The 15713-nt window shown below is 37.8% G+C and overlaps 1 protein-coding gene across 3 annotated transcripts in view; it reads right to left on the bottom strand.

Moving 5' to 3' along the window:
• The window catches only part of epc1a (enhancer of polycomb homolog 1 (Drosophila) a), a 122652-nt gene that overhangs the window by 83281 nt on the left and 23658 nt on the right, over positions 1–15713 (bottom strand). For 2 of the 3 annotated variants that reach the window (XM_028804306.2, XM_028804307.2), the window contains exon 1: positions 8553–9079. The exons of the other annotated variant lie outside the window; for it this stretch is intronic. In XM_028804306.2, the coding sequence (XP_028660139.1) occupies positions 8553–8705 (153 nt within the window). In that variant the 5' untranslated portion in view covers positions 8706–9079. Of the gene's footprint in view, positions 1–8552; positions 9080–15713 lie in introns of those variants that run through there. 3 annotated transcript variants of the gene reach the window in all.

The following is a 15713-nucleotide window of genomic DNA, read 5'->3' as shown; positions in this document are numbered from 1 at the left end:
TTTCCAGATGCAGCTTTGACACTGCCGTAAAGACTATCACAATCCCTCTTTCACTCTGGTCCTGAAGGGGAAAAAAAAGGAGTTTCTCCTCTAACAGGCTGACTTTTATCCAATTACAGAAAAATAAAAAAGGGGAGGAGTTATCGAAGCTTAGCTTTAAGGTACAAGTAAAATTACTGTACTTGTGATTACAACTAGATACAAATCAGCTTTTTCCCCCCCCACAGATTCAACTGCTAGTATCAGGGATCATTCTCCAATGGGATATATTATATACATGCCAGCTTTAAGTTACTGACACATATGTAGACACTGTCTTTGCCTTACAAGACTGTACAGACATTTACATTTTCAAAGCTATTCCATGACAGGAGTGTGAAAGTGCATGACCCACTAAGTTTACAAACACAAGTATGAACCCTGCATAGTACAATTTAAAAGGTCTGCCATGGCAACAGGTAATCAGAAACGTAATGCACAGCTGAACAAAGGGGAGCATGAATTGAGAATAGGTAGCTAGGACACTGGAGTGCCCAGTCTTTCACAACAACCTATAAAAGTTCATTTTTTGCATGTATACAATTATCATACACCAATCAAAAACAGTACAAAATTGGAAGGAGAAACTAAAGAATATTTTATATTCCAAAAGTAGTTCTTAAAATGCCTTTACCTCTAAACCTGTGCAGGTACATATTAAACATATCTGTCTTTACCCAGGTTAACCAACCACTGAACAAACTCCAGATAAATGCATGGTTTGGTGACTAACTTCAGAAATCAAGAAACGGTTTTAAACAAACTTTGCTACAAATTACTAATATGCCTAAAAGTACTTTTCAGCTAAAGCAAATTCAGTCTATGTTTACTGTCCCAAGAAGAAAAATATGGGGTGTTCGTACTTTTTACTGAGATACCACAACATTAAACATACAAACATTTCCACCATCAAATATAACCAATGAACAAGTAAATAAAACATAGCAGTGAACAGTTTATAGTATAATGCAAGACCTTACACATTGCATAGGAAAAAAAATTAAACCAACATCAAGACTTGACTAATAACCAAGAACAAAGATAACTGACTGCCATAATTTATGCTTTTTAGACTTGAAGCCTTGAACCTGTGACATTATAGGAATGGAATGACTGGAATTGTAAACATAATGGGTAAGTTATGTCCAAGAGCGCACCTTGCTTTTCAGAATATACGTTTAACATTCCTGCCAAATTTAACTGCTCCATTTTACAATTTAACTGATTCTGTTTCTGTTGCAGACATTAAAATTTCCAAACCAAACCGTTAGAATACAAGACAAACCCAATACAAAGATTTAATGCTAGAATTCACACTAAAGACTTGACTCACTAAAACATTACATGTCTTATAGTTGGAGAGGACTTCAAACTTTACTGTAGCTGCTGAATCACGTAGCATTGAGGATGTCAGATTACATGACTGCCTCATGACATCTCAGCACAGCAAACATGAGTCATTGGACAGAAAAGTATCTTTTCCGTTTTTCCTGGGCAAAAGCACTCGCTTTCCATAGATGTTTATAGCTTTCAACAATCTACACTGCCTGGTCTGTTATATAGTTCTTGAAGGTGAATGATGTTTCTTCTAAAAATTATTAGTTCCTTAGTTTTTATAATATGAAGATGTAGGAAAGAAACCAATTAACAAAATCACGTACCACTGGACCATGACTTGTTTCATTCTTATTAGGTAGGTTTACTATCACCTCATCATTGGTCAATTTTATTCTGAACTTGCTCTCTAATTTACAGCAGCAGAAATTATTGAAGGAAATATAAAAAAAAAAAAAAATGAAATAAAAATATCCTGGAGAAGACAATGGGTGACATGTCGTCCTTCGCCAGAGACATCCATTCACTTTCACTTAAAAGTTCAATTTGCCACCATGCCAAACTAAAGTCCAAATTAAAATCTTTAACAAGTACCTCTGCAAAAACATAAGGCTGGACGGTATTAAAAGTTGACAAGTTCACAAACAGAAGCATTGCATGGGTCATCACATCTCTGAAATGGCTATAGATGAGATGATGAAAAGCAACTATGTCATCCTGCGTCCCTCTATTAGTCTAACAGGCAAATAGAAATGGACAAAATATAGCTTAAACTTTTCTGTCAGCCTTCTCTTTATAAAGTTTTCAGGGGATTCCATAGCCAACTATATCAGGGTCACTGGTCTGAAGTCATATATGGTTTGGGGGATTTTGTTTTAAGTTACCGGAAATAATCGGTTTCCAAAGTTTTGGAACCTGCTTTTCTAATGACATCCTGAAATTTACTTTATTCTAATCTAAGTCGGGCCAGAATGGGTTTTCTAAAAAATATATACACTTTTTTGAGGAAGGAAAAATATATCATTCCTCCCCCTCTACCTTCTGTTTAAGAAGCCCTCTGTTTTAAGCATTGCAATTGCTCCGTAAAATCAAATCAAATAATCAAATCTTAAATAGAATTCACTAAACCTATTAGCTAAATCAAAGTTGGTGTTAAAACCAAAATCTCTTATGTGGTTATTTGTTGAGCGAAAGTAAAATGGTTATGATTGAGCTGGCAGAACTCAAATTATCTTTGAACAATTTCTCTTTAAATCCCTTTGTGGACCATGTGCTCATTAGTATTACCTCGATTACCAGCAATTTTCTTAAGACAATAATGAAAATATGCATGTTAACCCAGAGTTAATAGTTAAGATGGACCTTAATGACTTTAAGATGGGATAAACAGGACTTCACAAAAGTAAATACAACTACTAAGAACATCAGAAAGTGCATCTAAATCTATGCCTACATCCTTAAAAAGGTGCCAATCTATACAATGTATGCACCCTTGAAGGTTCTGTACAGTATGTTTATTCCAGAGATGTAAAAGCCATATCGTACTGTGTGACTTTTCCAACATTTCCAACAATTTTCAACTGTAGTATACATTTACTTAAACGTTAGCATGTCTGGCACTGTGAAAGCATACTCCCATGACCTTCAGTCACGTAGTAATAAAATACACAAGAACATTTTGTTTTTAGTCATGCAGTGGTCTCTGTGTGGATGAAAACAGACAACCAATGGGCACTTGCCCAGATGTGCAACACAGAGCATAATACAGTGATAAGGAAAAAGGAACACTGGTGATTTTGACATTAGACAGAAGATGTCTCATGTTTCATGGCGGAGGGGGGTTGAGCTTGGGGAGGAAGTAGAGATTGCAACCCAACTCACCATGCCTTTTAAACCCTTTTCATGGCCACCAAATTAAAAAACTGTAATGGGAAATCAACACGCAGTTGCCTAACTTGACATACAATATGAAATTTTCAGGTGACAAGACCAACAACTGCAGATTTCAAGTTTGACTAGAAGTTGTGTAATGGGATAACGGCTTCGGTATACCTTTTGGTTTTTTCAGATCCACTTTCAACATAAAAAGAAAATAGATAAATATGGTCATCAGCAGAGCCTAGTGATAGTATTGATCTGTACATTCCTTTAAAATGTCCTGCAGCTAAAAATCAAGTGTTTTACTGTTCCTTTTTCAGTAGGTTACATAATAAGTTTTTCATAAATGTCTTGAGGTTGCATCAATTTAAGTCTCCAAGAACAAAAGAAAAAAAAAAAAACAAACAACAATGCAGGTTTCTTTGTATAGTTCCACTGAAATTGAGCATCAATTTGCAATTCAACCAATTTATCATATGAGGATTACATATTTGTCAGGATTAACTAGGAGGAATGCAGTGGGTAACCTGTTGCCTCCTCAACATCAAACGAACACCCTTGTACCTGCCCCGTTTATATGTCCTGCACTTGATGCCTTAAGAACAGTTATCCTATTACTGATAAGGAGAAATGTCTGGAAGTAACTGTTTGTACCTGTCCATAATAGGCAGGTTTCACCATAACCAGAACTCTTGACTGTACTGAATTTTTCCTAGCTGAATATAAGACACATCCAGAAGAGAGAAACTTGGATGAAACAGTACACCCAAAACAATAAAAATAACATTAGCCACTCTGCAACAAATGCAATGACAAATGTCTTCTTTCATACCTATTTAATATGTATATAAAATCATATGATTAAAATCAATCTGGACAACTATAAAGTACTTCCAACCTTAGACAAAGACAGAGACAAACAGACATTCTGCCAGTTCCCATTAAAGCAGCATCAGTGTCTTAGGATTTTTCTGTTAATGTGCAAAACTCTTTGCTTAGTTTTTTTTTTTTTTTTTTTTTAAGCAACAGGTTGCACTTTAAACACTTATTTGTAAACAGCACAAAACTAGTCACAAAAGTCACTTGGTTTGAGAATTACAACACTTAAATCCCCCCAGCCCACTAGTTAAGAAATACATCTTCACATGCATAATCTACTTAGTCATTTTAGACACGAAACTGATGATTAACCACTATTATGTTCCTGCAGTTGTTAATTAAACGAAAGTAATAGATTAACAATCAACTGAAATTCAATATGCATAACCTTTCCTTAACTGAACTTTTGCTCAACCAACCAGCTCTTACCCAAATAAGAATTATGTTAATTACCACACAGCTAATGAAACACACACAATATTGGTCTAAAATCTTGAAGTTTACTGAAGAGAGATATGTGTTTTATGTAAAAATTTGGTTAGTAAAACAGTAAACTAAATAAAGAAAATATTCTTAACTCGGCAGATAGGGTGAAAATTTCACCCTGTCTTTTGACACAGATCCTACAGATCAGTTTTGTTCCCAAAATGCCATTTAGCACATTATAACAGAAGCATCTTCAACTACAGCTCCTCCAGCCACCACCCCAAAACTAAAACCTACAGAAAACACAACCATGGCAGCTTGATGCATATTCTAGCTGAAGAAAAAAAAAATACAGGTCCACCACACCTTCTTCATGCCCTAACCCTGGGTAAAAACTCAAAAAAAGATTACAGAAACTAAAAGCACAGAAAGTACTGTAAGACAGTCACTGTAAAGATGTAATGATGAAACCAGATATATTTTAACCCTAGATTATGCACTCTGATAGACAGGACCGGACAAAATACTTGGCAAAAAATAAAAAGGCATATTTTAATTGTACAAAGAATACCAAGTAACTAAATTGAACTGGGCTATAAGATGAATTTGAATCAAGTATACACAATAACAGTTAAAAATAAAAGAATAATGTCATTGAAACCTGCCACATAAACAGAGAAGCTAAAGACATGGCAGTAATCAAAACAGCTACAAGTACTAGACCCACTCATGGCCCAGTGTGCAGTCCCAAGCCATCTAAACCTGGCCTCCAGCTATAAACTACAAAAGATGCATTTCAACAGAAAAATACTTCTGAACAACATCTACACAACTCAATTAATGCTTCATTGATACTTAACATTTACTTAGAGCCTTTTACAGTGAAAAAACATCTAATATGATCAGATCTGTGCTGGTAAACCATTCATAAATCTATTTTTTTCCATTTCTTACTCCTGAAAGCAAACAGCTGTGGTCAACAGATTTACACCAAGAAAATTAATAATAAAGAGCACATGAAGATGTAAGATACAATGTAAGAGCACACTGCTTACACTCAAAGGTTTCAAACAAAATGTAAATCAGTACTGCAAAGCTCTTTACAGAAACAGTTTACTCAGGAATGTCACCTGACAGTACAAAGAACTGAAGAAACATTTATGCAGTCACTCATGGGATGGTTATGATCAACAGAAGTGCTACATAAAACCATCAATAATGCAAATGTGTGTACTGGATACTGTGTGTCCATACCCTACAGTCATATGCAACTGGCTCTAAACTACAAAAATGATGATGTCTAACATCATCTACAAGAGAACCAAAAGAAAGTGTGTGTGAAAGGCTCTACATAGATAGAATTAAATATTCATCAGGCAGTGTAGCACAGTGGTTAAGACTTTTAGATAATCAACGCCAGGGGATGGGCCAAGTTCCTTATAAGTGTTGACTGGTTCAGTCCAATTACTGGCTGGCAAAGTGGCATAGCTGTTAAGTTGTAGACATTCAAAGCCAGAGGCTGCAGGTTTAAATCCCAGAGACTAATTATGAGCAACTCACCTCACCTACTAGTATTGCATTTTGAGGGAAAAAATGAATGCAGCCAATCATGTATGAAACATTTAAATCTCCTTGGGAAAATATGTTAACCAAATAACTAAAAGTAATACAAATTCTGTCAAGGTCAGCTGTGTTGAACTCTGGGTTGCTGGAGGTAACAACACTTCAGATGTTGAAGACTACCTTTCTCATGTTTGTGTGGGCAGGTTTCCTTTACATTAGATGTATTATGGCATAGTGGTTAAGGTTTTGGACTTCAAACACCTGAGTTTTGGTACCCAGATCAGGCTACTGACACTGTGACCATGAGCATGTCAATTCACCTGCCTGTACTCCAAAGGGAAAATACCAAAAGAAATGTAAACAATTACATTACAAATGCGGCAAGATACCTTGGATAAAGGCATTAGTAAAAAAAAAATAATAAAATAAAATATATATATAAAAAAATATCTATACGAGTCTTAATCATACCATACTGTGCAGAGTCTAAATTAAACTCACATAGGTTGACAGTTCCTCACAAGTAATACTCCTATTTGAACAATTTGGAATTGCAAATTAAACTTGCAGGCAAGTCACTGGAATATTTGAAGAATAACACTGCAATAACAAACTTTACATACTAGAAGTGGTCAGGAATTTGAACAGTCTCCAGCAACTGGAAGGCAGCAGCAAGTGCAGAAAATCCACACTCAATAATAAAGCAAAACACTTCACATCACTAACTAGCAACTATGTAGAGAGAATGTTTCAAGAAAAAGAATATACCATAGACACAAAAACACACCTGCACAAATAGCAATTAATAACATCTCTAAATGGGCCAGTAAAGTTACTACATTCAAACACTATAAATGTCTAGGTCCCTGTTCCTACCAGGGCACCTGCGAGCATGTATGAACAAATTGTCTTCATGAGTGATGCCAAAAAACACTATGCCAACAGCAATACACCTGTATAATACTTCACTCGGACTGTAACTGCCAAGTCAGATTTCCTTTCTTTAATTGTAATAATCATTCTGGTGTATATCTGGGATGGACTTATTGTGTATCATGACATAAAATGCACTGGGCTTCCATAAAAAGCTAAAAATCCCCCCGGGGAAAAATAAAGTTCTACCCAAAAACTAACTAGTCCATAGACCTACACATGTATTGATCAGTTTTGTATTACTAGAGAGCAGCCACCCTAACATGGCATTCATAAAATCAAAACATAAAAAGTAAACGGGCATGTCATCTTTGAGTTTTGGTTCCAAGTGCATTGAAATGCTGCTCCTTAATAATGTTCTTTAAAGAAATTCAGTTTTAAACACACCTGCTATTCACTGTCATCAATAATAAAACAGATAAATAAAAATCAGAAAAAGTACCACCACCAACAGTGCCACATGCGTACTCATCACACAGCGTAATCGGCTGGCTGAAATGCGCTGCTGAACAGTGAACCGCGAATGTACTATCACAGGTACCGATTCCTGTCAAGTGTCACTCTCAACAACTTGGATATTTGATTTATTAAGAACGTTATTCTCACTCCACTGGGTATGTGACCATGTGCGATGACAAAAGACTCCTACAGCAAAAAGCATTCTTGAAAATGATTAACTTCTGAGAAGTTAATCAAAACTAGATAAAAGCTAATACCGTTAACTCCAATTTACCCAACAGATAGTGGAAACGTGTTACGCAGCGTGGACTGCAGCATGAACCATTTGTAAAGTCACAAAACTCCACAGTTCCACAGACATAAGCCACTTGAGTGCGGTTGAATCACGATCTTCACTCTACCCTAATGCGCTTGCCTTCATGACTGCGTGGTTTATCAAACAGGAGAGAGTCCTATTCCGCTATACACTGTACTGAAACGAACACGACTCGTGTCAGCCAGCAGAAAAGACGGACCTACGTAAACAAGGGGATTACAAGGCCTATAACCTATCATTACATCACAAGCCCAGAGTTCCAAGTCAACTATGCATTTCTGAAGATGTTTGACAGTAGTGAATTGCGCCTCGCCTCCCAAGCTTACAACTCTGTCGGCTCATCGGCTCCCTCTTCATGTAGAAGCTGGAAACTGCACCAACACGAGGCCCAACCCAGAAAAAGACAGGCAACAAAATGGCGGACTCCGATGCGGTCACGTGACCCCTTTGTACCCTGCAAGTCCCTTCTGCCCCCGATCCGCCAACGACAACCGACCTCCTGTGCACGTTCCCCACATAGCATGTATCCATTTTCCAAATGGCGATACCGGAGAGCGAGTGGAGCGTGAACAGGCGGCGGATTAGCAGCGCGTCTTTCTCGGCATAGGGCGCTGCGGCGGCCATTTTGTGCAAGCTTGCGCAGACAAGATAGGGGCGCCCCGGTACACTCAAAAAGCCTGGTTATACTGCAAAGGCTTATGTTTGATGAAACTTTAAAACATACCGATTCCTCCTCCTTTTCCATCCCCGTCGGCATCTGCGGCACGGCCCGGTTAATAGAGGCATATTCGTGCAGGTCAGGTAAGTCCTCGCAGCGGAAGACGGGTAATGGCTTTGAAGCGTCCAGCGCCCGTGCCCGAAATGACAATTTACTCATTTTTTAGATTTCGAGATACAGCATAAATCTATCCGATCCCCTAAAATGCAAAACTGTCTCAGTTTGAGTTCTCATGGAGGAGTCCGTGGGTTTCTCCAAGTAATCTAGTGCTGGATAGGATGGAAAAAATATGGCGATGCAAGCGGAGCCGGGAAGGCCCGGATCTTGATCGCTGCCTCTCGTTCTCTTTTTTTTCCGTCGCTCCGCTCTCTCTCTGCTTGGTTCAATACGCCATGGCCAACATGGCGGACATTAAAAACTCTTTAACTCTCCGCTCGCTCCTCGCGGCCCAACCCCCCGATCAGAAAACAGCCATTCCCACGCGGCCCGGCGCGCGTGCGCGCGTTCGCGGTGCTCGGGGAAGGGAGGGAGGGGCTAGCGCTCCACACTAGAGAGAGCTCGAAATAAACAGCCGGGCGTGCCCCTCCCCCTCCCAGACGAGGGCGCCGCAGACAACAACAACAATAATAAGAAGGGGGCGGGGCGGGCCGAGAGAAACCGAGGAGCGTGCGCGCAACCCGCGCAGATAACCGGCTTGGAGACGTGCGCGTGGCCAGACTGTGCCTGCTGGCTGAGCGGGCGGGCGACAGCGTGTATGACGATACACGAGAAACTCAGAAATCGCGGGAGGACTACGTCAGACTTAAGCTAGGATATTTTAACTGCTTAATCAACCTTCACATATTTTGGGTACTGACAATACATTTTATGTTTGGGTATATTAAAATACCGCACATCCATAATGCACAACAGCCGCAATCGGTTGTGATATAGTGAAACAATATGATTAACATTGACTTGCCTCATGTCTTTATCCAAGGCGACTTGCAATATCTGAAATACAACTGGTTACATGTATTTTACGTTTTCCTAATTGCTACACAGGCACGTGAAGCGATTTGTTCCTGGTCACACTGTCAGCAGCGGGATTTGAACCCACAACCTCAGGGTTTGAGGTTCAAATACTTGACCACTATTCCAATAATATAAAGGAAACCTGCCCACCCAAAAAAAAAAAGAAAGATAAGCTCCGACAACTGAAAGTGACGTTACCCCCAGCAGTCTATACAGTACAGTACAACCCCGAGTGCAACACAATTCACTTAGGTACAATCGGTATTATTGTATTTTATTATTTGGCTAACGCCTTTATTCAAAGCGACTTACAACATTTGAGACATGACTGGTTACATTTTTTTTTCTCAAATTGTAACACTGGCAGGTGAGGCGACTTACTAATGGTCAGTGTCTGTAATGGGATTTGAACCCACAGCCTCCGGGTTTGAATATCAAAGCCTTAACCACTACGCAGGACCGAGCCAATTGCCAAGCCTTGATCGTTTGCATTCAAAAATGTAAACGAAGAGGAATACAAAGTCAGAATGGTATTTATAGCTCCAAACCGCTACCATCTTTTATTTTGAAGAAGTAAACAGAAGCAGCAACGCGGTAAAAACGTCTCGTCTACCTTTTTCGCAAGATTAGTAAAATGTCGCCCTCTTGTGACCAATACACGCGGAGATCGCTTCTAAAAGGAAACAAGTTACGTAACTATCCCGACCCCTTTTTGCTTGTAAACGCTTAATAATTGTCGTTTTACATCCTTCTCAAGATCCTAACAGGTGTGCATACTTCCAATTCAACACATCTCGCATTAACATCCAACTCCTAGAAATGTTTTACTCAAGCATAAAGCACTTGTGCAAAGTCCAAGTGGAACTTAAAAATGAATCTGAGGGCCAACAATGGAAGGAATGGTAGTGAATGCAATGCATGTTCAGTGCCTTGCACTAATACTCAAATACATGCATGCATGCTATCCAATAATTTTGCAACTTTAAGAATTTAAAGTCTAGAGTAACTAACCTGATTACCACTGGATTAGCAGGACAGATTAAGAAGCAATGGAAAGACCATGAGGCAGCACAGGGACATAATGGTAATGCTGCCTTGCAGCAAGGAGATCAAGGTTCAGGTCTCGGGTCCTCCCCGTGCGGAGTTTGCACGTTCTTCCCGTGTTGGCATAGATTTTTTCCACAGTCCAAGGGCATGCAGGTTAGACTGGCGATGCTAAATTGGTCCTTGTGTGTATGTGTGTGTGTTTTCACCCTGTAATGGAATGGAATGTATGTACAGAAATGCTTTCAATTAGATACCGATTTTATCTTGATTGATTTAGTGTGTGCTGATATTTGAAATGGTGCCTTCTTGAGAGATTACTTAACCATGAATAGAGAGAACATTAAATATAAATGTGACAAATTTCAGTAACACTTTATTTGAAGGGTAGCTACATAGTGACTTCATAATATAGTCATCAGCATGGAATGACATTTAAAAAACAACACTGGATTAGTAATGAACAGTTAACACAAGTATTTGCAAAATGTGGAATAAAATATTATTCGTCTTTTAAATTAAAAAAAAAAAAAAAAAAAAAATCACGGCACTGCACTCATTCAGTCTTCACCATAATTTAACAGGTATTGCCACACATATTACACAGGGGGGCTCCTTGTTTTAATACAATACAATGACATTTACTTTATAAAACATCTATCATCTTGTGAATAATATTAAAAAATAAAATAGTGCTTAAATAATACATGTTATTCAGTAACTTATTTGAGTCTTATGAATCTCTATGTAGACACCCTGCATCTAAACTGTTATCTAAATTTATTCCCCTACTGGACATTTAAAATATCTTAAAATTAGTTGAAAGTAAAAGATACAGTAGAAGTGTCTTTAATTGTATAGGTTACACATAATTTTCAGTTGCTTATGTGTAACAGTCACATTAAATCAGTCTTGAAAATATGTCCTCATAGTTCCTCCTCAAACAAAAAGAAAGCATTTTAAAAAAGGGATCTAGATCTGATGCATGTTGACAGTGGCATTGGATGAATGGAACATAAAGACAAAGAACCAGCCATCGTGACTGACAACGCTGCTAATATGATCCACATAGTACAGCTGATGGAGCTACTTCAGGTCGGCTGCTTTACACACATGCTCACTTTGGTATTGCAGGCTACTGTGAAAAGTCCAAGAAGTACCCGTTTGTGCAGCCGGGTGAGGCACATTGCAAACTTTTTCCACTGTAGCAGTACAGCTAGCCACATGCTTAAAGAGAAGCAACATACAAACTGGGGATTGATGCAGTCCCGTGATGGAACAATGCATTGGAAATGCTAGAAGGGTTTTTGGAACAGCTAGCCATCTCAACAGTGAGGTTGCTCCCGGAGTGATTGTCACTCAGCGCTCTGGTCTGCAACACATCCACCACAGGTGCCCAGTCATTTTTAATGTGGTGACATGAGAGAAGCTTCAATGCTTTCCTTAAGATCTTCATAAAGCCTAAGTAACTAGAACACTAGAATGTAACTTTTCTTTCTGAGTGGTACAGAAAACCGCAGTTCCAAAACCTGTATTATTTGTCAAAAGCCCTCGTTTTCAACAGCAGTGTAGGGTCTCATATCTTTACAGATAAAAATTGCTATAGAGATTGTTATACTTTGGGCACAGGGTGAATTAAATGGAAGTATGAAGCTAAATGCCATCTCCAGTGCAGACTGCTTAGGCACTACTCATTTGGATGTCGATCGAGATTACGTTTATGGTTGATATCGGGATAAAAGATTTTTCAAATCTGTTGTGTTACAATACTTCTAAGTTGCATAGCTTACACTTGGCCTTGCTTTAATCCAGTTGTTTTTTTACCAACTCACTGTTTGAGTCCATAGTAAGTCCACACATTTGACTTGACTATAGGCGCTAAATTACAATTGAGGACTCATCATTTTATGCGATGCAGTAAAGTGCTTTTTCCGTAGAAAGCCAACAGGCGCATTAGCAACATTTAACTGGATCAGATGCCAAAAATGAAGATGAGCAAAATATCTAGTAATTTAGCAGGCTAAAGATTCACAAGATCGATATTGAAACTTTAAGTATCAATATCGAATCGTTAAAATGAAAAACAATTAAGTAGAATGAAATAGATATTTTTACCCAGGCCTAATGCTTTGTACACAATGCTTACTAGGATGGGATCCAACTCTGCCGTGACCTTGCTCAGGATAAAGTAGGATTAGAAAATGGATGGATGGGGAGGCCACCTTTCAAATTGGGAAAAAGTCCCATCATAAAAAACAACACTGTCACACCAAGAGGGACATTATTGTTACGTGTATTTGTGTGTGGTTTTCTAGGTTTAGGCCTACTGACTAATGCATGTACAATTAAATATTCTTTTGACATTACAAATATTATGCCTATAAAATCATGCATTGCAAAACTGCACTCCAGGTTTGATAAAAATACAAAAATACAACCAAGTACAGAGAATAAAAAACATCTTATAATAATCCATTTTATTTATATACAATAGCACCCTTTCCCATAATCAAAACACTTCAGATTTTATAAGGAATAGGAGTAAAATCCAAGTTGACATTAACAATACAGGATACAAAATAATATCAGACACTAAATGATAGATAAATACTGCACATGAAACACTAGGTTATACAATTAGAGTAAATAACAAACAGGAAAAATCACATGAAGAAACACCACAATCTGTGCATGCTTACATGTAGGGATATAAAGGTTGATATTACAATGACCCAACAACACACACACACACCTTGATTTATCTTTCACATGGAAAATTATTCTGGAAAATTTGAAAGTTAACTAAATTAATCACAAAAAGGTGAACATAGTGAATGGCCCTGTGATAAACACACTACCTGTCCAGGGTTAGTTATTGCCTTGTTTTTCACATTGCTGGGAATTGCTTCCCGCACCCCATGACCATAACAGGACAAAGCTGGTACAGAAAACGGATGGATGAATATTCCGAATGGTGAATAATGCTATGATGGTTGTCAATTACAGAATCCCCCAAAGGTTCATTCTGGGTCCCATGTTATTTTCATTGTATGTGATCCCCATAGGGTCTATCTTTAAATAAAATTAATCTCTTTCCATGGTTACATTGATGACACAAATATCTATTTACCTCTGAAAATGCGGTCACTCCCTTAAATCCTTGTTAATTGTGTGGAAGACATCAAAAATCTTGGAGGTCCTTAAATTTTCTTGATTTTAATGTAAAGAAAACAGAGATTGTGATGTTTGGGCTCTCTAACTTCCACAGTGCCTACAATTGTAATCTTGGTCCACTAGCACCATACATTAAACCCTGTGCTAGGAACTTGGGTGTGATATTTGATAGCAACCTCAAGTTGGATAAACATATAAATTCTGTAGTCAAAGCCTGTCCTCCCCACTATGAATATTAGCCAAGATCAAGCCCTTTTTGTCTGTTGCTGATCTTAAGAAGGTGACTCATGCTTTAATTTGTTTGTGATTGGACTACTGTAACTCATATACTGGAGTTATCCAGCAATCTCCTTCTGGCCTACAACTGGTCCAAAAATTCTGCTGCTAGATTTAACAGGCACACATAGGTGTGACCATGATCCTCCTGTTTTAGCCTCAATTTATGATTGATTTTAAGGTCCTATAGTTTGCTTTAAAGTGCCAAAATATCTTAGCACCTTATCATCTCTCCAACCCTTTACATCTTTATATTCCAACTTGCCAACTTAGGTAATCTGATCAGAAGCTCTTATTAGTGCAGAGGGCTCACCTAACACTTAAAAAGGAACATGGTTTTGCAACAGCTGCTCCAAGGGTTGGAACAATCTACCCATTTATGTCAGATCTGCTATAACAGAAAATGCATCTTTTCTCTTTGGCCTTTAATTAGAATTGGTTCCTTTTAATATTTTTATTCCGTTTTCTGTTTTTTTTTTTTTTTTAAATTTTATCATTTATTCTATTGTATGGCACTTTGATCAACATTGTTTGTTTTAAATGTGTATTATAAATAAACTCAACTGAAATAAACACCAGAATCCCTATGGTTAATTTGTTGTTTGCTTCCAACAACATTTTTCTATAGTCATGGTTAGGAAACATCTATCCATTTCTAAACCCACTTATCCTGCCCAAGGTCGCGGGGAAGCTGGAGCCCATCCCAGCAAGCACAGAGTGCAAAGCAGGAACAACCCCTACCAAGGGACCAGTCCACCAGAAGGTGAACACAATCCCACACAAAACACACAAGGGCCAATGTTAGCATTGTCGATTCACCTAATCTGCATGTGTGGGAGTTTTTCAAATCAAATTACAGATGCAATTTTTTAAAAATGATATTAAATGATTCGTATTGGTAACAGTGATGTATTAATTCACTAATTGTCAAGTCCTACGTTTTTCTGACCCATTTCCAACAGGAGCCAGTTCTTGAAAGGGTGTTAAACCACTGTATATACCAAACTGTAAACTTGATTTTGGATTGCGTAAAAGTTAAATGTTAGGTATGATGAAGTACACACAGACCCTTTAACTAAATCTATTATTACAGTGATGCAAGAAAGAATTTATCCCTGTTTAAGTAGCCTTTACAACAGCACAGCATAAAGAACTCAATCACCAGCTAGGGATCATTAATCCTCCTCTTAGGTCAGTGCCAGTAATGTAACAAGTTAAGAGTCTAATGAGGCAAATTCTGTAATTTTTCAAATAAAGCATGGAGTGTTGCAGAGCATTTCAGTAAATCAACTTTTTTTTTTTTTTGCAGACATTTTTTTTGACCTAATAATTGGTCTTGGTGGAGACCCTGATATCACTTAATCTGAAAAAAATATGCCATAATGCAGAGAATAAAAGGGAAATTTTTTTCACTATAATACCACTGAGTAATTTACGATAGCTTTCTTTTGACATGTTTAATTGAGTAATAGCAAAACACAGTATTACAAATAATCATATCTATTAGAAAAAATTAAATGAATTTCACATAAAAGTTAAAAATATCCTTGAAGTAACTCTAAAGCTGAAAAACTGATACAGAAAATTATTGGGAGTGTCTAAGGTTGGCTAAAATATTTGCATGATATGCACAGAGTTTCAGCACAAGTTTCAAGAGTT

Source organism: Erpetoichthys calabaricus, chromosome 6, assembly GCF_900747795.2.
Source record: "Erpetoichthys calabaricus chromosome 6, fErpCal1.3, whole genome shotgun sequence".
NCBI lineage: Eukaryota > Metazoa > Chordata > Cladistia > Polypteriformes > Polypteridae > Erpetoichthys > Erpetoichthys calabaricus.
This window is presented reverse-complemented; position numbering and strand designations above follow the sequence as displayed.